The sequence below is a fragment of the Crocodylus siamensis genome, chromosome 6, assembly GCF_052110815.1.
Source record: "Crocodylus siamensis isolate JL-2025a chromosome 6, ASM5211081v1, whole genome shotgun sequence".
Lineage (NCBI taxonomy): Eukaryota > Metazoa > Chordata > Crocodylia > Crocodylidae > Crocodylus > Crocodylus siamensis.
Window position 1 is genome coordinate 98,439,891 of NC_143400.1, and position 25,027 is coordinate 98,464,917.

The following is a 25,027-nucleotide window of genomic DNA, read 5'->3' on the forward strand; positions in this document are numbered from 1 at the left end:
AGAGCACCGTGGAAGCAAGTTCAACATCTGCACTGATGACCTTTGAGGTCCCTTCCAGCCCTTAATTTCTATGATGCTATAGACTCTAGACCTGTAGTCACCCCCTGCGAGACCCTTTGCAAACCTTACAAGAAGTGCTCTGAACTCCCATCTAGTTCTGCAATAGCCCTCTTGAGATACAAGATACGTATTTTCTTTCTTTCTTGGATCCTCCCAATCCCCCAGTTGTACAGTGGCCATCAGCTTCATTTGTTTATTCCAATTCTGGGCTGCCCTGCTCTGCTCAGGAAGTGCCACGTTGATGGGCTTGGCTTTTCTGTTCTGTTCTGGCTTTGCTTCTGCACCCTCTTCTTGCGGGCAGACGTGCTCTCCTTTGGCACAGATTTATCTTGGGGACGTTCTGAAGGCACGTCCGTGCTTGTCATCTTGCCATGCTGGATGCTTTAGGCTGCTTTGCACTATTTACATTTTCTGGTGTTGTAAAAAATCCCATTCAATGCGCTCTAAGGTTCATCCATGGGCATTTACTTTGGGGTGAGCCAATCTCCTTATTATTTACTTTTGCACCCCACTGATCTGTCTTTAAATAACTGATTATAATATTCTCCATATTTTTTTTACCACATCATTGCTTTGGCACCTAACATCTAGACCAGGGGCAGGCAACGTTTTTTGGCGGGAGCGGTGACAAAACCACAATGTCTACGGGGCCGTGGGGCCGGTCTGCTTGCAGCCTCAGAGCTGCCTGCGGGAGCAGCCCAGGCGCCGGGGCCGGCAAGCGTGCCGACCAAAATGGCTTGGCGTGCCATGCTCAGCGCGCGTGCCGGGGGTTGCCGACCCCGGGCTACACGCGGAGTGGAGCGGTGTGCGTCGTTTCTAGGGACGCCCAGGCCCCTTCCTTGAGCCGGTTCATCTGAAACGTGGCGAGTGGTAGGAGTAGCTTAGACCTTCCACCCCGCCATGGTCTGTCGGGTTGGTGGATCCTAAAGAGACCTGTCATCACGCTGTGCTTTCTCTCAACTTGCTGAGAGTTTGTGATCCTCGCTGCTCCTGATGGAGGTAAAAAACCCTCCGACGTCTATCTGCCATGTTTCAGCTTGTGCCGGCCAGCCGAGAGCCAGGGCAGAAGCACTCGTGCTCTTCTCCCGTGCAGGCACTTACCGGGGCACGGCCGCGTGCACTCACACATCCCGCCAGAACCGCCCTGACCCGCAGCAGCCGCCATCGCCCTGCGCGTCTCGCGGCCGCAGCGGGGTCGGCGACCGCTCCCCCACCACCCCGCACCCGGCCGGGCCACCCGCCGTGCCGTGCCGTGCCGTGCCGTGCCGTGGGGCGGGCGGTACTCACGGGGAGGACGCCGCGCGGCACCAGCAGCACAAGCACCGCCACCGCCGCCAGCACCCACACCCACACCCACACCCACACCCACACCCACACCGCCAGGGCCAGGGCCAGGGCCAGCAGCGGCAGCAGGCGCGCAGCGCGGGGACCGGCCATGCCACCTGGGCCGGGGCCGCAGCACCGGGGCTGAGGCAGTGCAGCTCCGCCCCGCCCCCAGGGGCGGGACGAGGCGGGGCGGGACCGGAGGCAGGAAAGTGTCTCAGCGCAGCCGCCGCAGCAGGAGAGGAACCGGAGCGGGAGCCGGCGGCAGGTGCGAGGGGGAGGGGGGCGTGCAGCGCGCGGGAGGGGAGCGCTCCCGCTCAATCGGGGGCGGGGCGCGCGACTGGGCTGGGCCGGGCCGGGCCGGGCCGGGCCAGGCCGCACCGGGCCGCACCGGGCTGGGGGAGGGGAGGGGAGGGGCGGGGCGCGCCCCCCGCCCGCACACACCTCCGCCCCCATTGGCCGGCGCCTCTCGAAAGCTGTCGCGTCACCGGCCCCGCCCCTACCCCCGTTGCGTCGCGTCGCGTCACCTGCCAGTCACAGCTACTGCCGCGCTCCGCTGGCCGGCCGGGGGGCGGGCTGCGCATGCGCGCCGCGGGCGCCCGTGGGCATTGCTGCCGCGCTCCCCGCGCCCGTTGCTGTGGGAAACCTCGGCCCGGCCCGACTCGGCTCGGCTCGGGCGGGCTGTCCCGGGGCGGGGCCTCGCGCGCAGGGCGGGGAGCCGGCGGGAGTGGCCCATCGCCCTTCCCCCGGCACGTGGCACGTGGGCCGGCCTGCGCCCAGCTGCGCTCCCCGGGCCGCGCCGCCGAGCGGGATAGCCCGGTCTGTGCCAGTGTCCGGCCCCGCCCCCGCCGCCAGCTTGCCTGCGCGCGGGACCTGCCGAGAAAGAGGAAGAGCAACGCACGAGACGCGCCCCCCCCGGCCCAGCCCGGTCCGGCAGCGCGCCCTGCTCGGGACCCTGTCCTGTCCCCTCCTCCCCTCGGCTCCTGCGGCCCTGCTTCTTCCCACACGTGTGTGTGTGTGTGTGTGCACGAACATCCCCGCATCCGCACGGCGCCGTGCGCATGGTCGAGATCCCCGCGCTGCTCTGGCGCCTGCCTCGTGCGGGCGGGTGATGACTGGACCCAGGACTGCGCCGCTGGCTGCTCGCACCCCTCCCCGGGCGAGGGGCCTGTCTGCGACAGCTCCAGTTTCAGGGAGGCTTAAATTGCCCCGTGACATGTCCACGACAGCTGCGGGCCGTGCTCCACGCACGGTGGTGGTGCCAGCAGCTTTGTTTGCCGGCTCCGGGTCGTGGCCGGCGGGCAGGCAGGCGCCTCTCGGTAAGCAGAGCGCAGACAACTGGCACCGGTGGCTCGCGTGGGCAGGAGCAAGTGGCAGTTGTCCTCCCCAGGTGGCACCAGCCCAGTGGCGACCTGCTGGGAAACCCGTTGCCTGTCCCAGGCCACTTGTGCGATGCTGTGCAGGGCTCAAATTCCTCCACACCCTGCGGCATGAGACTTTGTTACCCTCGTTATCATTATCTCTGCTTCCCTGGGTGCAGATTTTATGAATGATCTTAAAACGTTTGCAGTTTTGTTTTAAAAAATCCAGGCACAGTATTGCTGGCTTTGGGGCCTGCATCTGCTGCTTGGGGTTGTCCACAGCTGCACGCAGGGGGCTTCTGGCAGGGCTGCCCTTCCCTGCCCCTTTTCCTCTGGCCGAGGCCGCTGAGCTACGGAGGAACCTTTGGCCGAGTCCCAAAGTGCTTCCAAGGCTTCCTGGAATGGCCTGTGCTGGGATGGGGGCACGCAAAGGCTCCTGTGGGTATGCCCTTTCCTGCAAGACCCCTAGGGCGGCCGCTTACTTGCCAAAAAGGAAAGGCTCCAGCACCAGCGCTTCTCGTGGCTTTACTAAGCCACACTTCTGGCCCACTTCTGTTTGCAGGCAAGCTCCCAAAGTTCAGGCATGTCTAAAATGACATACAATTAACTCTAAAATAGTAAGCAGTATTACTTGAGCCTCGAAGAAGATAAGCTTAGTTCAGGCTTTGGGGGAAATGGCTGGATCTTATTTTATGCAGAACTGGTAGCCCCCTGAAACAGGCCCCCTCTTCTGAATGTCTGCGTTCGTGCAGATTTCCTTTAGTAACTTTCACAGAGACTTCCTGAGGCTAGTTCTGCGTTGCCAGCTACTTCCATTTCAAAAAGCTGCATACATTTTTAGCATGTAGTTGCTAGTGGCAATACAGCCCAGGGAGTGCTTTGAAAATGTAAGTTTTGTGTCATGCCTAGTACTGGACCTGCATTTCAGTTGAGAAGTATCTCATAAAGATGGCTTAAAATTGTGTCCTTTGAACAGGTAATTGCATTTAATGTTTTAGGAAATGCAGAGGTTAGGTAGCAGTTGACTAATAAGATGGGGATTTTTTTAAACAACTTCTTGATTATCAGTTTGCTTCTGTTCTTTTTTCTCTTGAAAAAACAAAACAAAAACCAAAGCAACAACCCAAACATGAGCTGGTGGAGGCTGTTTTAGCTGTTTATCTTGATGTGGGAACTTGCTCAAGGAGGTGGGGGCAGCAAATCTCCTTGGACTTTATTATTAAAATGCTAGGAGTCAGCATGACTTCAGAAGCTGTGAGCAAATAAAGGAGAGGTGCTGTCTTGTATTTCAGAGTGACAGGAGCTTGCTATTAGTGCCCTTTGTCCGTCAGAAGGATGCTGGCTACCCGAGTGTCCCGGCCTCTCTCTCGCTTCTCCATGAGAACACTGAAGTTCATGGACATGAGAAATGGCCCCAGGTAAGGAACTTGCCTTATTTATTATGCAGAAGAGAGAACTGTTATCTGAAGTAGGATTTGCAGGAAAAGGGGCCCCCCGCACAGAAAGGTTCATTAGAGGCAGAACATTGCCTGCCACCAGGAACGCTGGAGTGTTTGTACCATATCTAACAAGGAATAAACCCCTTGCAACCGCAGAGTACTTGCCATGAGGTGAGAAACTTCCTGTGTATTTCATAGTTTCATAGTTGGTAGGGTCGGAAGGGACCTGAGCAGGTCATCAAGTCTGACCCCCTGCCATGGCAGGAAAGAGTACTGGATCAAATGACCCCTGCAAGGTGTTCGTCTAGCCTCCTTTTAAAGACCCCCAGGGTAGGAGCCAGCACCACTTCTCTTGGAAGTTGTTTCCAGATCCTAGCCGCCCTGACCGTGAGGTAGTGCCTCCTAGTCTGAATCTCCCCTCTGCCAGGTTGTGACTGTTATTTCTAGTCACTCCTGGCAGTGCTTGGGGGAACAGGGATTCCCCCAATGCCTGCTGGTCCCCTCTACCTAGTTTGTAACAGGCCACTAGATCCCCCCCTCAGCCTTCTCGTGGAGGCTGAACAGGTTCAGGTCCCATCGCCTCTCCTTGTAGGGCCTGCCCTGCTGCCCCTGATCCAGAATTGGACACAGTACTCCAGCTGCAGTCTGACCAGTGTCTCATAGAGGGGGAGGATCGCCTCCCTGGACCTACTTGAGATGCATCTGTGGATGCACGACAAGGTGTGGTTGGCCTTCCTGACTGCATCCCCACACTGCCGGCCCATGTTCATCTTGGCATCAATGATGACTCTAAGATCCTTTTCTGCCTCTGCACTGACGAGAAAGGAGTTCCCCAGCATGTAGGTATGGTGCTGGTTCTTCCTCCCCAGGTGCATCACTTTGCACTTGTCGGTGTTGAATCCCATCCTGTTCTTGTCCGCCCACCCCTGTAACCTGTCTAGGTCTGATTGCAGCCTATTTCTCCCTTCTAGCGTGCCCACATCCCCCCACATCTTAGTGTCATCAGCAAATTTGAACAGGGTGCTTTTTACCCCCTTGTCCAAGTCACTGATGAAGGTGTTGAACAGTGCAGGCCCAAGGACTGAGCCCTGGGGGATCCCACTGCCCACATCCCTCCAGGTCGAGAATGACCCGTCCACCACCGCTCTCTGGGTGCGGCCCTCCAGCCAGTTGGCAACCCACTTGACTGCATAGGTATCAACGCCACAGTCCCCCAGTTTTTTTAATGAGAACAGGGTGAGAGACAGTGTCAAAGGCCTTCTGAAAGTCCAGAAAGACTATGTCCACTGCTACCCCTGAATCTAAGGATTTGGTGGCCTGGTCATAGAAGGCCACCAGGTTGGTTTGACAGGACCTGCCTCTAATGAACCTCTGTTGGTTGCCCCTAAGCATAATCTCCCCCTCCCCTTCTCCTCCCCTGCCCCCCCTCCCCCCGGCCCCTTGTGGATGTGCGCCAGGATCATTCTCTCAAAAAGCTTCCACAGGATTGAGGTAAGACTAACTGGCCTATAGTTTTCTGGGTCCTCCTTCCTCCCTTTTCTGAAGATGGGAACCACATTGGCCCTCTTCCAGTCCTCTGGCACCACACCAGAGCACCACGAGTGCTTGTAAATTTCTGTGACTCTGTTAAAGAGCTAACGAACCATATAAAATAGCAGAGGGATTTGGAAGGGAAAGGACTCGTTATGAAGATGACCTGGGCAGAGAAATAAACACTAGCAGAAAATTAACTATTTAATTATAAATCTTTGCTCTGACCCAACACCCTCTGCATGCAGAGCCAGGGTCCACTCTGATCTGTGCTACTGGTCTTAATCCAAAGCAATTGAGATACCTTCACTGAGATGATTTGGCGTAAACAAGACTGTGATCTGCTTGAGTGAAGACGGCAGAGTTTGCAGGAATGCGGAATTTCTGCCAGGTCTGGGTTGGAATGGGGGGAAAGAGTGTAAAACGAGGTTGGAATCGGAACTGCGTATCCCACGAGTGCTGCTGGGTATACTTACCATTCCATGTACAGATGCAGGCAATGGGCAATGGACTTGGACCTTTGTATCCTGGAAGAACTTCATGTTTAAATGACCCTATAAAAGTATGGCTGCCTCCAGTCAATCTGAGAGCCTGCTGCATCTGTGACCAGCATGCTGCTCAGTACCCACCAGCCTTCAAAGCCGGTGGGGATGGGCTTGGGAGTAAGCGTGAGCAGCCCAAGCCTAAATTAAGCGATATCCCTCAGAGTGGCTCATGGCTTCTTCCATTTCCCTCTTGGGATGGACATGCAAATGTCCATCCTTTGCTCCTGGCCCACCTACAACAACTGCACGTTACTGAATCAAGATGGAGCTGGGATGTGAGAAGCAACACCCAGTTTGCTCTCCATCCAGGTATATGGGGCTTAGCACTGAGTTTGGTGTGGAGCTTCCTAGTTGTGAGGGCAGTAGGATGGTGGAATGAGCTGCCTGGGGAGTTTGTGGATGCTCCTCCACCACAGGTGTTGACGTAGAGTCTGCACAGCATGCCAGTGGGCTGGTCTAGGAACCACGCATCCTGCATTCTTGCAGTGTGGGGTTTGGATTAGATGGCCCTTGAGGTCCAATCTAGCCCTGTGATTCCAACATTCTTGTCTATGCTTGTTGTCCCATTAATCCTAATATCATCTGCCTGCTCATATCCCGTGATCCTTCTCTGCAGAGGCCTGACTTAGATCCTGTTGAAGTTAATGGTAGTCTTGCCATTGACTGAATTCAGCTATGCAGAGGCCTCCAAATGCCCAGGTTATGCTAAGCACTTCACAGCCTTCCTGGGAGAGTGATGAAGCTGGGCTGTGGTATGCCCAGATAAGCCTCAGGGTTTGCAAGTGGGGGTCTCTGAGGACAGGGTGCCACTGGCCTCCTCCAGCTGTGACATGGTGTGAGGTGGCCAGGGGGAGAAGCAGGTGGGCTCTCACTTCCCAAACACTTGGGTTTGTGGCAGATGATAGCAAGCAGTTTCATTCCACTGGCAAAGCATTACTAAAGTTCTTAGAGGCCGTGCCAGCCCCGGGCCTCCTGGTGCCTGCCAGCCATACCCCCCAGTTACATTCAACTCTTTGGGCCAGCCCTGCACTCTTCTCTCAGCCTAAACTCCCAGGGACTTTGCTTGTCTGGGCCCTCACTTTGGCCCCAGCCCACAAGCCGCTGGCCGCCCCCTGCTCCTGCGTAAATGAGTGGCGGCCCCTGGCAGCCTGGGAGTTGGGGCCTTGGTTTTGCTGGAGGGGTTCTGTGTAAGAGTGCAAGGCAGAGCCTCCCAAAGTGTCCAGTGTCTCTGCAGGGGGTGCCTGAAACTTGCCAGATGGGCTGTGGAGCAGACAGCTGTACAAACCAAAGGCAGAGGAAGCCCAGGTAGAAATTTCCTGCAAAAACACCCAAGGCTTTGGCCCTGTGATGCAGGTGAACCCACATGGGAGCCCATTCAGGCCTGGGTCCCCTGAGCCCACAGGATGTTCCTGCCTCCTGAACTAGGCAGTGTTTCAGTATTCTCCGCTTTCTAATACACCTGCTTCCTCTCTGTGGAGTGAAAGGCAGGGGTGCTGCACTGCCAGCAGCCACCTGAAGAGCCATGTTTGCAGCAGCCAAGCCCTTGCAGAGGTTGGCAAACGGCTAAATGCATCAAAGCTAAGGCGGCACATTTAAGGGAACAAACAAAATTCCATGGCTGGTGGCTCACTTTCAGTTCGAACGTGTTGGGTGCTCTCCACAATTCAGCTGCATAAGATTAATCAGAACTAGTTCCTATTGTAAAGGTGGTTTGTGGGCCCTGGTTTTGTGCACCTTTGCTGGTGTTTTAAGTGCTTAGCAGCCAACATTTAGCCCACTGGTTCGTTCCCATGCACCTCTAGTAAGAACAGGCAGAATTCACAGTAATCTACAGGCCATTATGCTGCTCTGCAAACAGCAGAGGCAGGGCGCTCTCATCTGCGCTTTAGGTAAATAACAAGGTGAGTTGCAACTTTGAAACAGAAAAAGAAAATATTTCATGCAAGGTTGTGAATTGTGAGGGCATTCTGAGATGGATCAGGAAGCTCAGTTTAAAGAAATGAAAGCCCTTGCCAGGGTCTCAGCCTGGTAATCTCAGACAGAGCTAGGTCGTGACCGGGACCTGACCTGACCTCTGTAGCAGCTAAACTCTTCTTGCTTGGCCTCTGCTATTTCAGGAGCAGGCAGGGTTTGTGACGCTCGGGCTGGAGTACAGAAGGAGCCGGCCTGGGAGATTGTTGTAGCCACTGCCCAAGTGTGTCAGTGTCAGCTGCCTCTCATGTGGAAGGGATTTCTCCTTTCCCTGTCTGGTTCCCAGCCATGTCCTGTCCCACCCAATCACCTGTACTGTCCGCCACAAATGCAGTGCACATCCAGAGTGCACACAGATACTTTTCCAAGCACTGCAGAGACGCACATTGTTTGGGGTACACTTGGGGTGCCCCGAGAGTAGGGCTGTGACTGAGAGCAACAGGCTGGAGACAAACAAGGGAAAAATTAGGCTCAGTATCAGACAGTCTCCCAACAGTGAGGTCTGCAGGGCTGTGATAGAGTTGTAACTAAACACCTTTGTGTGTGGAAGCGATCATGCTGCTGCTATCAGAAGGCAAAACTGGTGGTGCCCATTCTGCCTGCGGCTGCAGCTCTGTGCACTTAGACTAGTAACTGCTTTGGGAGATTTAGCAATATCCAAGCAACTTCAGCTCCTGGGAAGAGTTCCAAGGTCTTTTGAGAAAAAAATCTTTGGCTTAATAGAAAAAATGGGTGTGTCCTGGGGAGATTTGTAGGACACGCTCCAATTACATCTTACTCTGTGTTCACAGGCAGAGCTGAACTTCACTGGGGATTTTGCTGTGGTTTAGGGACCACGGGCAGAAAGACTCGGGACCTAACTGTCCTGTTTTCTCTTGCAGGCCCATGCGAGGGTTTAGCTTTCCTTTCTCAACCCCAAGTAGCAGTCCTTCTTCCGTGAATGAAGTGGAGGAGGTAAGTGTGACTGCGACCATCCTTACACCGAGCGTCTCCGTCCAGCTGGGATCCTAGCACAAAGGACAGAAGCGTTGTGACAGAATTGTCCCCCTGGCCTGCACTGCAGGTCTGGAGCTGGATCTCTTACAGCATATTCCACATTCTTTCCAAGCGTGGAGCTTCCATTATGTAGAAAAGCACATGCTGTTAGCACTAAAATTAAACACTCAGATGAATGGTTTTTTTCCTATATTTGGAACTCACTAAGCAGCTGGAAATCTCTCTAGGGGAGAGTATGCAGTTGCATTGTCAGGCCTTGTATACGAGTCCTGCCTCTTGTGAATAGAGGCGGAAATACATATAGCCCCAGAATGTAGCCCCAAGATGTAGCCTGTGGTATTGTAGTACCGGAGTCGGGGTTTGCTCCACCATGCCGTGGGCTGGAAATCAGGAAAGCTGGATTTTATTCCATTCTCTGCCAAAGATTTCTTTGTGACATGGACCAGTCCATCCTTCTGTAAAACTGTTTTGCATCCCATTTGTAAAATATCCTGATGGGTTTAAGGCCAGAAGGACCCATGAGACCCTCTACTCTGACCTCCAGTGTCACAGAGACCACAGACCTTCACCCAGTTACCCTGCATTGAGGCCTTGAAGTTGAGAGTCTATAATAGCATGTGCCTGTTGCACGGATGTTGAGGTACAGCTACCCTGAATTGCTGAGATACAGTGGAAATAGGGCCAAATACCCAAGATAGATGGTATTTTTGGCTCCAGTTCTGCCTCTCTCTCCCCACTGCTGAGATGTGTTGCACAAAAGCCAGTCTCAGTCTCTACAGTGCCAGGGGTTGCTTTTTGTAGATCTGAATACTACCTAGCTAAATGTGCATCTGCTGGGGAAATAACTTCCCCCACTTGAGGAGGGGGCCCTGAGCTGTCTCCTTCAAGCCCAGACAGCTTGGGGCAGGGACCCAGCCCTTTGGCTCCATCATGTGGTGCCTGCTTGCAGGGATTCAAGCAGAGCCTGCACTCCCCAGGGGTGTAGTTGCCTGGCCTAGGGAGAAGAGGACAGCTTGTGCCTCCCACACAAGCACGTGGCACAGAGCCCAGCAGTGCTGTAATTTCCAAGTGCCCCTCTGGTGCGGAGCATTAATACCAAGGCCACAGCAAGTTTCATAGTTGATGATCTGCTCAGGTCCCTTCCGATCCTATCAAGTCTGACCCCCTGCTGTGGGCAGGAAAGAGTACTGGGGTCAAATGACCCTGGCAAGCTGTTCATCCAGCCTCTTAAAGACCCCCAGGGTAGGAGCAAGCACCACTTCTCTTGGAAGTTGGTTCCAGATTCTAGCTGCCCTGACTGTAGACAGAGACATAAATTCTTTTTTTCTTCTTTTCTTTTTTCTTTTTTTCTTTTTTTTTTAACTGTGAAGTAGCACCTCCTGATATCTAGCCTGAATCTACTCTCCGGCAACTTATGACCATTATTCCTTATTACCCCCAGTGGTGCTCAGGGGAACAGGAACTCTCCCATTGCCTGCTGGTCTCCCTTGGCCAGTTTATAGACGGCCACTAGATCCCCTCTCAGCCTTCTCTTGTGGAGGCTGAACAGGTTCAGGTCCCATAGCCCCTCCTCATAGGGTCTGCCCTGCTGCCCCCGATCATGCGAGTGGCCTCCTCTGGACCCTCTCCATGTTGTCCACATCCCTCTTGAAGTGCGGCTCCCAGAACTGGATGCAGTACTCCAACTGTGGCCTGACCAGTGTCGCACAGGGGGGAGAATCGCCTCCTTGGACCTGCTCATGACGCATCTGTGGATGCATGACAAGGTGCAGTTAGCCTTCCAGCAAGGTGCTTGTCTGATTTGTCCTTTGTAGGGTTGGTGGGTCCTGGGGGTTTCTCTGTGTGTCATGGGAAAATCCAGATTTCTGCTTTTGCACAGGAGCAAGTGGAAACCTCTGCAGGTGACTATTAACTGTAGCAAATGGCGCAGTGCCTCCCTTTTGATAAAGCATTTTACACACTGCTGCCGGGCCTTGTAACATCCTTCCCCACTGAGATGCAGCCACTTCTAGGGTGATGGGCAGCAGCTATTCAGCATCTTGGGAGAGGAAGTTAGCTTCCCTTGTTTAAACTACAAGGTGAAAAATAGGTAAGCAGAAAAAAAACAGCTTCTAACATGAATCGGCTGGTGTTTCATGCAGATGGTAAACCATAGTGATCCAGCCTAGCTTGCAAGACCAAGATCATCTGCAGAGGGTTTGTATGGTACAGGGTGGCCAAAGTGAGCAAACGGTGGCTGTGGTTAAATGATTCTGGTTTAATAGCATGTGCCTGTTTCTCCCCTTGCTGTCCTCTCTTGAGCTGAAGCATGTGCAGCATCCCCTTGTTTCTGAACTGTTCAGCAAGCACTACCCACACTGATCGGGCCACAGCAGAGGGGGGGTGCCTACAGGGAAACGTTTGCCATATTTTAGGCACGTATTAAGTGTGGGTGTGTGTGCGTGTGACCCCTTGGGGCTGTGGGGTTTCCTGGCCTCTGCTGTGCTGGGGACCATCACCCCTGGATTCTGAGTCACTCTTCACATTTGGGAAGAGAGAATTCCCTGCCTCGCACATGCCTCCTTTCCCTCTGGAATGCAGCAGGTTGTGCTGGCTTTCACAGGTGTAGAATGTCCTTGGGACGGGTAGGCCTGTACCAGCCCCCAGGTTTTATTTGCACTCTTCAAATCGCTCACTGCAAACACTTTTCCAACATATTTTGTTTTGTCTTGCTTCACAGATTGGCAAAAGATCTGTGCTCATCACTGGCTGTGACTCTGGATTTGGGTTCTCCTTAGCCAAACACCTGCACTCCAAAGGCTTTATTGTCTTTGCTGGCTGCCTACAGAAGGTAGGAAAAGAGGAACATTTGGTCTTCAATCTATAACACATACACCGTAGTGCAGCAAACACACCCCTGTGTTGTCACCCTGCACAGTTGCCTACCAGTTGGAGTCACTAGAAAGGACACAAGCTTTGGTTTATGAGGCTGGGCCAAAACCTCAGATCCAAGCACCTCAGACTTTTGAGAAGTTCGTGTATGAATCCATACCTGAGTGTCCTGGTTCTGACCCAGTTCAGACCTGGGCTACAATGTCCAGGCTGAACATGATGATGTACTAGGTCTCTTGAATCGAGATGGACCCAGTGAGGTGGACCTTTGGGCCTAATCTTACAGTAAGACTTATTTACGTACGTGAAGCTCACATGACTGAGTGATTCCTGCCCCCTCATCTCCACCCTCTCCCCCTGCCCTGAGTGTGTACATGACAAGTGGTGTCAGCTCCATGTTCAGAAAGATGAACAGTCCTTCTGTGCATCTAGAGCGGCTGCAGTGTAGCCAGTAGCATTGCACTGGTGGGAGCGAGACTAAGATCTGGTCCCAAAGAGCCTAACCAGACTGTTCTGCTTGGCACCTCAGTGGCCGTTTCTTTATGACAGGGTCTATAGGATGGGGCAGAACTCTGGCCTCGGGGCCAGCACAAGACACATTCTCCAAGGAGGTGGCAGGGTGGCTCACCTGCTTTAATGCACCAGTCTTAGCTCGTCTTAACCATACCTACATCCTTCATAGCATATTCTTTGAGCAACATCACAAGGGAGGGTTGGTTGTTTTTTTTTTGTTTTTTTAATATTTTTAATGCTGTGCCTTTTTTAGCTTTTCCATTAATATTTTTTAAGTCTTTAAAAATTTGTTATATATTTTGTGGTGTTATTTTAAAAGAAATAAATGAATCTTTTAGTATCTCTATCAAACGTAGCATGGCAGCCCTGGGTAGAGGGTCTATTTATTAGCAGAAGCTCCCCCTGCTGGCTCTTCGTTAGAGGAATAAACTCATTTTAGGTCCTCTATAAGCAGTTGCTACTTTTCAAAATAATTGAGGGACAGAATGGTGAATATTGCTTTTATTGGTCTTGATCTTTTGTAATAAGAGAGAAACATGTTAATATGTAGAAAGCTTGAATACTTAAATGCACCAGTCTAGAAAAAAAATCAACCTGTATATGGACCAGGACCAGAATTTTCAAAAAATAATTCATGGTTTTTGGTGCCTCTGTTCTTGACTTCCTGTCCTGAGGCCCATAAGAAGGCCAGATCTTGAGAGGGCAGATGATCAGCTGTTTCTGAAAGGCAGATCTGTACCAGTGTCTCCCTTTGAGCAGATGCCACAGACCCCTTGGACACTGAGCCTGAAATCTCTCCAGTGTGGAGCTCCAGCTGCTTGGCAGTGCCATATGAAGCTTTGTCTTTGCGTGCCAGCTCCTGGCTCAGCAGAGTCCTGCGCCACCTTAGCGCTTCTCACTTTCAAATTAATACTGCATTTTTGCTGGTCTCTGTGTTGTATGCTCTTTGTATAGTGAGACCATAGCAGACACTGCCTATTGCTGATTTAAGCTGCGGTTTCATCAAGAGAGTGCTGTACACATTCAGCAGATCTGCTCCCCGTGTCTTCAGGGCATATCCAACAAAGTCAAGTTTCTGCCTGGGCAGTTATGGGAAAGCAACCTGATTTCTCTTTATGCCTTGGGCACCATTACCAATTCCATAAGCAGAGTTCTGACTGCAGAAAGATTATTGCTGGTGATAACTTGTGAAGTGGGAAGAAACCTACCACCGTTTGTAGATCCCAGGTGGAGTATCTGTAGTTGGGAATACAGAGAATAGACTTTGATTTGTAAGTTAAGTACATTAGATTTAGGAGGGATTGGTGGAAAGTGGTGCTGGAACTTCCCAATCTCATGTTGTGAAATGTCATCACATAAACAGAACTACAGCTGTGTTCCCTTCCTGGCCTGCAGAGACCATGGTTAAATGAATGGCACACGCTATGGGCCTCTGCTGCGGTCCTCTCATTTCGTAACGGTGTCCTGATGAGCCAGGTCCTGAGCCTTTTACTTCTCACTTGAGGAAACTCAAACTGAAAGGCAGTTGCATTGAAACCAAGCCAGCAGTGAGGGTCTGGCCTTTTGTTTCTTCCAACGTGTGATTTCACAAAGTTTCTCCCAAATGTTCTCTGTCCCAAACCCGTTCGTGCCAGATTTGTGTGGACGATTCCTTGCCAGAGATAATGGCAGCATGGACCCAATTAAACGTCACACTGCAGCTCTCTTGTTTCTCCTCTTCGGCTTGTAGCTGTAGGAGCCAGATGTCACAAGCTGAAGAAGGTATTTTTCCAGTACTACGTTCCCAGTAAACATACTTGGCGTTTGTCACAGCTGTCAGGAATGCCACGGAGTCTGTTTGCTTTGGTTTACCTGCTCGGGCCTTGTGTCATTTGTGCTTGGTTTGAGGAGAAAGGGACTAGGGAGCATATGAGCAGCTCGCTGAGAGGCATCTCTTGGAGCCAGATGAGAAGCAGCACCGCAGCGATGCAGTGGCCAGGCCAGTGGGGCTTCCATTGCCTGGCCCGGGCCACTGCAGGCAGCCTGGTAAAGAGCAGGATGTGGCAGCAGGGAGCATCCTGAAATGATCAGATTCAGGCTGTAGCGTTAGCACAGGTGCGCTCCCGCTCACAGCCGGGAAGGGTCTCCAGCACTGCTGAAGGGTCACTGGGAAGTGGATGCTGGCTATGGTTCCAGGTTTGGGTCTGGCCTTAGCACCACCTGCTCTGCTCCTGCACTGTGCAGCAGCCCCTTGTGTGTCTGGCGGCCACTGCATGAGCTCCCTGGCTTCCCAGAACCACTCAGCACAGGGGTGGCTCTGGCTCAGGGCCAAGGGGAAGGGAGTGGTCTGGGCCTACCAAGGCAGCTGCATAGAGAGGTGAAGGAAGAAGAAGCAGTAGATTCCCAGTGGCTGTGGCATGGCAGCCTGGCTAAGGGAGGTTGGGTTCAGTTAAACCAGGCCTGCTTCCCCGGGTAGTTTGTGTCAGGATCCCTGCCCTTGGGGATGCAATCCTTATGCTCTGCCCCAGTTCTAACACACCCACGTTGCAGGATTTCTCCTCTGCGTGGTGATTCTGCAGCTTCCCACAGACCTGGCACAGACAGGGGTGTCTTGGTCTCACTGGTCCTCTTTGCTGTCCTCTGGCCTTCTTTGATTGAGACGCTTGCATGCGTGTCTCTTGTGACTCCTTCCCACAGCCTCTCAGCTTGTCCCTTCATGCTGTTAAACCCCCTGGAAAATGCACTGAGTCCAGCTCCCAACTGTCTGAGCAAGCAGCCAGCCTCGTGCTGAATGCTGCTCTCAGTCTCGTTGAAAACCAGCGAATGAAAAAGCCACTCGTGGGGCTTCAGCTGCCAGCTGTCCAGGCCCACCTGTGCAGAACGCTTCTGCGCTACCAGAGCATCGGGCACTGTCTGACGTAGGCAAGAGCTAACCCACGTTAACATGGTCCACATTAGAATGAGCAGCTTGTGCCAAGGAAGGATGGAGACAATAGCAGAGAGGACGTGTGGGGCTTGAGTTAATGACTGCAGAGAAACACTTCCTGTCAGCAGAGCAGATGAGGCCTGGGGGAAGAGGAGCTGAGGTAGAGTCCTTGGGTGCAGGGACGCTGGGGTTGGTGGCCCCAGTCTGCAGACAACGGGATGCGTGGGCTGGGCAGATGGGGGAATCCACCTTCTGGGTCAAGGCTGGCTGGGGGCTCTGAACTAGGGGTGATGCAGGCTGAGTCCAGGTTGGGAATGCCCCCCTGGAAAAGCAGTAGCAGCCTTGCCTCTGTTCCTGAGAGGCTGGAGGTGGACGGCAATGGTAACATCTCGGGATGGCTGTGTCAAACTGAATCAGTTGGCAAAAGGGCAGGGAAAGAGGAGCACTCTAGTGCTTGCACAACACTGCCAGTCAGCCAGGAACTGAAGCAGGAGGGGCCACTGCAGGGGAACCAGGGCGCCGCTAGCATCACAGAGCCCAGGTGACAAGCTGCCCAACTGGCTTGCAAATCAGCAAGCCGTTGCACTGGTGAGCCAGGTGGCAGAGGGAACATAGGGGCTTTCTTGCAGTTAATTTGTTGTGCAAACATACTGAGGCCTTCTGGAGCCAGAGCCTCACTGCTGTTGGTAAGGGACCTGAACAGTAGCTGGTGCTTCTCACAGCCATTGAGGCCCTGGCCCAGAATCACCCAGCAGCTGCAGCACCAACTCTTCCTAGCTCTGCGCCCAGAGCCCACCGAGGCCTCGCGCGTGGCAGGGAGGGGACTGCAGGCTGTGCCGACAGCAGAGGGCACGGGGGATTCTGGACTGTTGGGTAGAAACCGGAGTCAGGACTGGTGAACAAGTCTCCCGAGTGCTCCAGCTTGGCTCTAGGGACACTGCTCTGGATGGAAACATGAGTGGTGAGGGAAGAGCTGGGTGGGGAAAGGCAGGAGTGGAAGGAAATGCAACTAAAGGGCAGGAGCAGCCATGAGGAAGGGCAGTGAAGAGGCTAGCAGATGAATTCTGATGGGAAAGGCTAGGTGAATCTGCACTGCAGTCCCCAAGTGTACTTGTGTCCCATGCAGGGATCCTGAGCTCGCTTGAGCCTGCCAGCTTGGCACGTGGCTGTGGTGCTACAGGGGTGAGCCTGGGGCCTGGGTGAGTGCTGGAATGGAGCCCAGTGAGCTTGGGGTGGCTGCACCCCGCTAGCTGGGCCCAAGCTGGCTCAGACTTGTCCCCACAAGCGGCAGTCATGCCCCTGGCCTGCAGGGTGGAGGGGCTGCTAGGGGAATCAGATGCATTCCCTTGGGAAGACGGAGCACGGCGGGGAGCTGGGGACGTGCAGTGCATGAGTGCTAGGGAGCGAGCGATGCAAGGTGCTGGCAGCAGCAGACCATTGAGACTCCCACTGTGGAGTGGGGCATGGCCAGCTGTCCCCTGCCCTTCCAGCCCTGGTGGTGTGACAGTAGCGAGCATACAGCCCCTCTGGCCAAGGTCTGACTTCCTCTGCAGCATGTGGCCATACCCCAGCAGCCCCAGCTCTGCCCACTTTCCCTGGCTCTGGCAGGCTGCATGTCCCAGGCTGAGTGGCTGTGGAGAGAGCTTCCAGGGGGGTGTTCCTCTGGATGATTCCCCCCTGGCCGCAGGGCTGCCTGCTGCGCTGCAGCTGTCCATGCACTCCTGTACATTTTGAGTGTCTCCCTTGTGTCTGGCCTGGGTGAAGTTAAGCCAGTTCCTTTGATCTGTCTAGGACAAGGGAGAAGGGGGCTATAAGGACCTGGATGCCATGAACAGCAACCGGATGAGGACAGTCCAGCTCAATGTCTGTGATGGCAAGGAAGTGGAGCGAGCAGTTGAATATGTGAACACCAGCCTGGATGACCCTGATAGAGGTGAGAGCACATTCGCTGGGCTTGGGCATCAGCTGGGGTGCCTTGGTTTGGGCCCACAAGGATTCCCAGGCTGGTGTCAACTGCTGTATGTTCAGTCAGCATCTGCTAGGTGCAGCAGTGCAGAGCAGCCATCTTGCAGAGACTGCAGGTCACCTGGGAGTCGCTGCTGTGGTGCTGACACTGGCCTCCTCCGGCTGGGAGCTTGAGTTGCCAGGGCTGTGCTGAATGCCCCAGTGATGCTTGGCTGTCCTGGTGCTTGGGCCTGCAGGATTCAGCTCCAGGCCAAGGAAGCACAGCTGCAGGGAGTCACCTGAGCCCGGGCAAGCCAAATCCTGCATCAGCAGGTCTGTACATGGAGGGGGTAAGGTGTCTCCTGAGCATCGCCTTGGGCCAGAGCCCCCTGGGATCAGTGTGGAAAGCAGTGTGCAGCCCCAGGGTCCAGGCACAGCTGCACTGCTCTGCTTCCCCCTTGCAGCTCAGGGCAGTGCTGCTGAGCCCAGGGCTGCTTGTCCTCTCATGGAGAGCAGAGGTCAAAGTGTAAAGCCAGGGCCAGGGCTAGTCAGGCAGGGCAGAGCCATTCCTCCCTACTGGAGCTCTGGGGATGCTTCGGGGCCCTCCCTATCCAGCCATATTCTTTCCTGAGCGCTCACTCGGAAAGTTGCTTCTGTTCCTCTGGAGTTGTCCTCATCCATCCAGTTCTTTGTGGGAGCTTCGTGCTTTGCTCCGCATGGAGCCTGGGGCTGTAACCCAGCTTGCAAAACCCCTGGGGTCCAGCGTGCCAGGTTATGCTAGCAGGCCCCTGGGCCTGAGTTCAGAGGGAGGTGTTTAATCCCATGATGAACTGTAGCAGAGAAAGCTCTTGCGGTGCGTGCTGCCCAGGTCAGTAGCTCCTTAGCCAGTGCTGTGCATGCCACTCTGCAGCTGGAAGCAGAGGAGCTGTGCCAGCCCGCCCCTGCATGCACGGGTCCACCCTGCCACGCAGTGCAAAACTGTATTGGGCTCCACGCTTCTGACTCCTGAGGCAGCGTGGGCAATGCTGGCTTTGGCCGACTCCCGCCCAGCAGCCGTGCAGGCTTTGTGCACCAGGTGGCACCACTGCCAAGCTCAGCCTGATGGAGGAAAGAGCTTTCACCCGTGGAGGTGGCGGCCAGCTCAGGCCAGCTATGACCGTGCCTCAAAACTGCTGGCATCTCATGTTTGCTCAGCGCATGGGGAGGAGTCCCCTTCAACCACTACCAGCATTGGACTCCTCCTGAGCGCTCTGCAGAGAAGCAGTGTGAACCTGCCTCCAAAGGTGGTGCCCACGGAGCTGTGCTGGGGCACTTGAGCTCTGAGGGGAAGCCCCGTTGCCAGTCACTGCTGTGTCTGACGGCTAGTTGTAGCCCTGTGCTTAGCAGTGAATGCTCAGCACCTGGCAGGACTGGCCCCTCTGTCCCCAGGAGCTGCCAGTCCAGGTGCTCTTAGAGAAGATGAGTCCTGCACTGCTCATGAGCTGACTCCCAGCATTACCTCCTTGCTTCCATGAGAGGTGGCAGGGCAGCGCGCTTCTTGGAGAAGGGGATTTTCAGTGTGGCTTGCAGCTCTGAGACCCCTAGGAAGTCAGCGTGGAGACTGCCTCTTGGCTTCCTTGTGCACCCACCCCCTGTGGGTTCTGCACAGAGGTGCTATGAGGATTCATGACTCGGTGGACCCCAAGTGAGGCTTCTTTGCCACCTGGAACTCCCCCTGAGCCCATTGCAATCAGCAGCAGCTCTGGCTGCTTGGGAAGTGTGGAGTGAGGGCCAGTGCTGGCAGAGGGAATTGCAGATACGTGTTAAGTACTTTGGTTTCTTTGTTACTTAATGCTTTGCAGCTTGTTAAGTGACAGGAGTCTCTGGCGTGACTGTCCCCATTCAGAGGCAGCAGAGGCCTGGAGAGATCTGATTCCCTTCCCACATGCCCATGCTCTCCTGTGCCAGCAGTGGCTCTGCACTGTGCACCCCAGGGCAGTCGTGAGGGCCAGGAGCGAAGAGTGGAGATTAGAGCCAAGTAAGCATCTCACCTGGCTTCTGTACAGCAAGTGACGTGGAAAAACGCAGAGTTCCTCCTGGGAGCATCCTCTAAAGCCAGCTCAGACTCTCAAAGCTTTCTCAGGTTTCTAGGGGGTCATGTATCACAGGGTTCTGGGGGTGAGGCTGGCATTGGCCTTCTAGGCTGAGGGAGAGACGTGGGCCAAGTGGGAAATCCCCACACGGGGGAGGGCAGTGGCTCCTGCTTCAGCACTGGCAAAAGCACCGGGTGTGGGTGCTGAGTCTCAGTGAGCCCCATGGTGACCAGGACCTTCCTCCCCCGATGAAGGTCCTCTTTTCTGGGGTGCAGTCAGCGGGTAGGGCTCTAACTGAGGTAGCGTGGAGGCAGCCCAGAGCAGATCACTGTAGAATTCAAATCAGCCCATTTCTCTGATTCCTTCTGATATATTTCACCTACGTGCGGGGTTGGAATATATCTGCATGTGACAACTTCCTTGGCACAGGCTGGAGGGAGGTCACCCCCAGGGTTCTGCAAACCAGAGACAGATCCATCAGCCGGTGTCATTTGGCTTTCACTGAGCTACAGTGAGAGGCCATCTCAGGAGACACAGCTACATCCTTTTATGGTGCTGCCCAAGGGCTGGCTTCCTGTGTAATTAGGGGACTGTATGGAGTGGGCTGCAATTACTGCAAGTTCCTCTTCTAATCATTCATCAACTGCCAGAGGCTGCTGACTGCAGCACTGGTTGCTTTCCTCCTCTTTTTCCATAAGGGAACCAAGGAAGAGCCTGAGAGCAAGGCCCATCCTACAAAGGCACCTGCTCCCCACCCCTGCACTGCAGATTTCTAGCTTTCATGTGCTCGCTCACATATTTAGGTCAAGTTACTTGCTTGGCGAGAACTTCGGGGTAGTTCTTTGTAAGCACTGGCCCAGGTGTTCGCCACGTTCGTTCCAGCCTACAGGCGTTCGTATATTAGAGTGTTAGGTTGAGTCCACGCTCACTTTTACCAGTAACGTAACAGCCCTGAATTAACTGGCAGTCGGTTAACTCCAGGTACCAACTGCAAATGTGGCAAAGTCCTTCATGGAAAGTACTTTGCATTATTTCTGGGTGTGGTTTCTTTTGCCCCATGTCATAAATACCATTGGGAGGTTCTGGGTATGGAGTAAAGGGGCACAAATTGACACAGCCCTGGAATGAACTGACCTGCCTTTTAATGCTCCTTTGGATCAGGAGTCAGGGGGCTGCGGGCCTTGCCACATACCTGCATTTTGAGACTGGATTTTGTTTCTGATTTTTTAAAAATAGGGATAAAAAGGAGATAAGAAGGAGGCAAGTCGTTCATGGAGGTGCTTTGTTAATGTCGTTTGCAGTGCTCTGCTTTGGGGCAAAGTGGGCAGGTTCTGGTGGTTGTGATGCCTGGGCTAATAGGCAAGCTCTGAACTGGGTTCTTTCCTGTCTGGAATTCAGTGTCATGCAACTTAGTTAGAAGCTGCTTTATGTGATTCAATAATGCATTAGCAAGGCCTTTCCCTGGGACACTGCCTCTAGGCGCACGTGGGTGACTCCTCCTTTCCACTTGTTTTAAACTTTCAGGGCTCTGGGGGCTGGTGAACAATGCCGGGGTCTCCACCTTTGGAGAAGTAGAGTTCACCAGCATGGACACATATATGGAGGTAGCTGAAGTCAATCTGTGGGGAACTGTCCGAACCACCAAGGCTTTCCTCCCTCTGATCCGCAGGGCCAAAGGTGAGTGATCTCCCGTGAGCAGGTCTGCAACCCTGCCCTGCTGCCGAGGCAGACGTTCACCACAGGCCGGCCCTCAGAGCAAGGCAAAAATCTACTTCTGCCAGCTCACAGATAAGCTGCCACCCATTTTCCCCCTGGGGCAGGGATTAGCACCAGGGAGCAAGGGCCAGGCCTTGGAACCCAGGAGCCCAAGGAGCCAGGAGGAAGCCCAGTGTGAGCCCTGGCTTGCTCAGCCTTTCCTCCTGGCCATGAACCTGAACCCTGTCTGCTCTGGCCATTCAGAGCAGCTGCTGGTGCCCAGTGTGCCGAAGGCAGGTGGCCTGCCCCAGTGTGGGCTCAGAGAGCTGTGGCACTTGCAAGCTCTTTGAAAAGTGCCCGTGACCGCTAGATGTTCAGAAACTTCTGATTGTGCAGCTTCTTGTTTGTAATGTGCCAAGTACCTGGTGCCAGCTTCTCCAGTTGACCCTGCTGTGGTTTGCTGGGCACTGCCTAGGGCGCGTGGTGAACATCAGCAGCATGATGGGCCGGATGGGCAGCCCTGCCCGCTCCCCGTACTGCATCACCAAGTTTGGTGTGGAAGCCTTCTCTGACTGCCTGCGTTACGAGATGCACTCCCAAGGCGTGAAGGTCTGCATTGTGGAGCCGGGAAACTTCATTGCTGCCACCAGCCTCTACAGCCCTGAGCGCATCAAAGCCATTGCAGATAAGATGTGGGAAGAGCTCCCTGAAGTTGTGCGCAACGACTATGGCAGGGAGTACTTTGACGAGCAGGTCAGCAAGATGGAGACATACTGCAACAGCGGCTCAGTTGACACCTCACCTGTCATCGACAGCATCTTCCATGCACTGAGCTCCCCCACCCCCTACACCCGCTACCACCCCATGGATTACTACTGGTGGGTACGCATGCAGATCATGACGCACATGCCAGCTGCCATTGCCGACCGGCTGTACGTCTACTGAGACAGCGTGTCATGTCGCTCACAGCCAACCAGGGTGGGAAGTTTCCTTTAAAAGAGTGTGTTGTATTGTACCAATTTCCCATTCATCACCTTTAAAAAAAATTTTTTTTAATCCAATTTCCAAGTACTGTAACGTAGCTCTACAAAGTTAATTTAAACATTTGAGCGTTAACTTAGCAGGCAGTAACTTTTGCATGGGACATTCTGTAGTCAGGAACATGTGTATATCATAGGGACGCATCTCTGCTATTTATTTCAAATGTCCCTTTCTTTTTTTTATCTCAAATGTCAAGTTAAAATTTTTATTTAAACTGCGATCGCTCTGAAGGGTTTTCAGTCGCCAGCGCTGGCATCATGCTAGCTTGGAGAATCCCTGCCTCGGAGGTGGCCAGCACTCCATCCAACACTGACCCTCCCTGCTGCCATGGCACGTGGCTAAGACCTGTGTAGGCTTTTACCGGGACTGGTTACAGCAGCACACAGTGCAGTCGGGGTCCGTAATCCAAGGATCAGAACGCCCAACTTTATGCCCACTGAAATGGAGCAGCTGAGGCTATGGCTGCCATCCATCCATTTGTATCACTGGAAGTCAGGCCCCAGGGAGCCATTTGATCTGTCTCTCTCTGTCACGCTTCATTTCGTGGGTCCAAGCTGGCAGCCCTACTCACCAGACTTTACACACACGAGCATTCCCCTCATAGCCAGCAAGTGTATGAAGGCACACGCAGGTGAGTGGGAGCTGCCAGACTGCTCCATGTTAATATTTCTTACCTCTTTGGCAGTAGTTGAATGCTGCAACTCCAGCCAGAAAGCTCTGACACACATTGTACTTGCACTCGTGTTGACAGAAGGGAGCCCATTTCCACAGGAGAATCAGTTCCTGTATTAGCTAGACTCAGCCAACCCTGCGGGAGCAGAAGGTTAACTTCACACTGACAAATGAATGTCATCTTTACCGAGGACCTCAGAGTTGCATCCGAATATTTGTACAGCACCTTGCACAGGGGGCTGCAACCCTGGCAGGGTCTCTGAGCACTCTCACCTATTAACAATAGTAATAACTTACGTGGAAGAAGTCACTGAACTGAAACATTTGTCTGCCTAATGTAGCTTAGTATGAACTTAGTAGAAAGCCAACAAAAAAAGAATAAACCATAAGGGCCATTTTAATCTCCTCGGTGGTTATGTTTACATGACTTAGGAACATTCTTTTGTACTGTAAAAAAAAAAAAAAAAACGGAAAGAAAACCACACAAGAAAAAACAGCAACAGCAACAAAATACTTCTTGCCGCCTTCATGGGGGAGAGCTGAGAGTTATGTGTGTAGCTTGAGAGTTGAACAGAAGTGTAAGGGAAGTAAGTATGTTATAGATACTAGAGAGAAGGCATTTTTGTGGCACTGCTGTAATACATCGTACCAAGTGGAAAGAGTACGTGATCAAAGCATCCTTTGGCTTGATAAACATTAAAACAAATAATGCTACAATTCACAGCATCCCTCTTTATTATTTTACTGTTTAAGGCAGGGGTGTCAAACATGCAGCTGCAGGCCAGATGCGGCCTGCAGAGCCAGGTCACCCAGCCCAGAGCCTTAATGGGGGAGACCTTCTCATGGCTGTAGCCAAGCCCCTGGGTGAGACCTGGGGCACTGGAGCCCCAGCAACACCACGGGTTGGAGCCTGGCACTGCAGCTTGTTCTCATGGCAGCAGCCGAGTGCCCAGGATGCCAGGCCTCTTCCTCCTGGGTCCCAGAGCAGAAGGGGGGGGTCCATGGGCCCACTCCGACCCGCAGGGCTGGCCCCACACCATTCCTCTGACCTGTGGATGAGTCCCAAATGAGTTTGACATCCCAATTCAAGGTTAAAAGGTTCATTTTTATTCTTGGCCTCATTGGCAACATGTAGGGGATGCACATGCACCCCCTGTGAAAAGGCACTGTCGGTATGTGGTTGCCGCTCACCGCCACACCCCCCTTTGCCACTGACGGCATCTTTGTGTGGTCTGTGATTGCCACTGGCCACTGCCGACATTGCTAGCGGTGTCTGCGGGTAGTCGCCAGCTGCTGGTTGGCACTCGCCACCCTCCCCCACCGCCAACAGCACTGCCGCTGCCTGCGGGAGCTCGCCATGCCCCCCCAGCCTCTGGGAGCCCGTCTCATTCATGCTTGGCCTAGTATTAAGATGAGCTTTGCATTATTTGTGCTGGGCGCACATGCACGTGCTTCCCACAGGCTGAGTAGCAGTGGGCTTTGTGGTCACATACAGTTTAGGGTGGGTTCTGGGCGTAAAGGCTCTGCCTGTACATTTTTTGGGTGGCAACTCCTGGGCCTACAGCTCGCGTTGCAGAGCCTTGACTTAACCTACCCTGAGGCTGAGACTTGGCCTCAGTGGTAAACTATGTGCAGGGTTTGGGTGGTTGATGCAATGCGCAAAGGGGGCTTCTTTTCTGAAAGAGGATTTCCGCAGATCCCAGATCAGGGCAAGGAGGCCTCTTCCCTCATGCCCTGTGTGACGTGCAGGCAGGATGCTGTGCTGTACAGGGCTCCAGTGGACTCTGTAGGACATGAGCTAGGCAAAGGCTGTCAGGAGAGAGCGCCTGGGGCTGCTGGTAGATCTGAATGTGGCCTGGCCCCGCATGCCTGTTCCCTGGGGGAGCACCCAGGATGTGCGTGCTTCTCAGGTGGGGTCCTGTGAAGAGGTTTGCTAAGTGTCAAGTTCACACAACTAAGAAACCTAACAGCAACTCTGCTCAGCAGTGTTGTCTGCAAGGACCAGGCTTTCGAAGCAAATCTGGTCTGCAGACAGATGTTTTCCAGGCAGTCACATGTGCCTGCAGTCAGCCTGCTAGGTAATAGCGTG

General features: G+C 53.7%; 2 protein-coding genes across 6 annotated transcripts in view; one reads left to right on the plus strand and one right to left on the minus strand.

Annotated features, from left to right (window-relative positions):
* LOC149863299 (D-beta-hydroxybutyrate dehydrogenase, mitochondrial-like) overlaps nt 1-2,428 on the minus strand; it is a 29,488-nt gene extending 27,060 nt beyond the window's left edge. Inside the window, exon 1 of one of the 3 annotated variants that reach the window (XM_090053606.1) lies at nt 1,911-2,428. In XM_090053606.1, coding sequence (XP_089909732.1) covers nt 1,911-2,426 — 516 coding nt within the window. In that variant the 5' untranslated portion in view covers nt 2,427-2,428. Of the gene's footprint in view, nt 1-1,347; nt 1,626-1,910 lie in introns of those variants that run through there. The other 2 variants (XM_090053609.1, XM_090053608.1) reach the window with 2 other exon arrangements.
* Nucleotides 1,528-23,657, plus strand: BDH1 (3-hydroxybutyrate dehydrogenase 1). 3 transcript variants are annotated; one of them, XM_090053610.1, is made up of 7 exons: nt 1,528-1,651; nt 4,037-4,162; nt 9,111-9,183; nt 11,945-12,055; nt 17,306-17,447; nt 21,055-21,207; nt 21,701-23,657. In XM_090053610.1, exons 2-7 carry the CDS (start codon nt 4,080-4,082, stop codon nt 22,168-22,170), a joined length of 1,032 nt encoding a protein of 343 aa, XP_089909736.1. In that variant the 5' UTR covers nt 1,528-1,651; nt 4,037-4,079; the 3' UTR covers nt 22,171-23,657. The 3 variants fall into 3 exon arrangements, with proteins under 3 accessions (XP_089909736.1, XP_089909737.1, XP_089909738.1); XM_090053611.1 differs by lacking the exon at nt 1,528-1,651 and adding an exon at nt 2,564-2,702; XM_090053612.1 differs by lacking the exon at nt 1,528-1,651 and adding an exon at nt 3,559-3,720.
* The last annotated feature ends 1,370 nt before the right edge of the window (nt 23,658-25,027 follow it).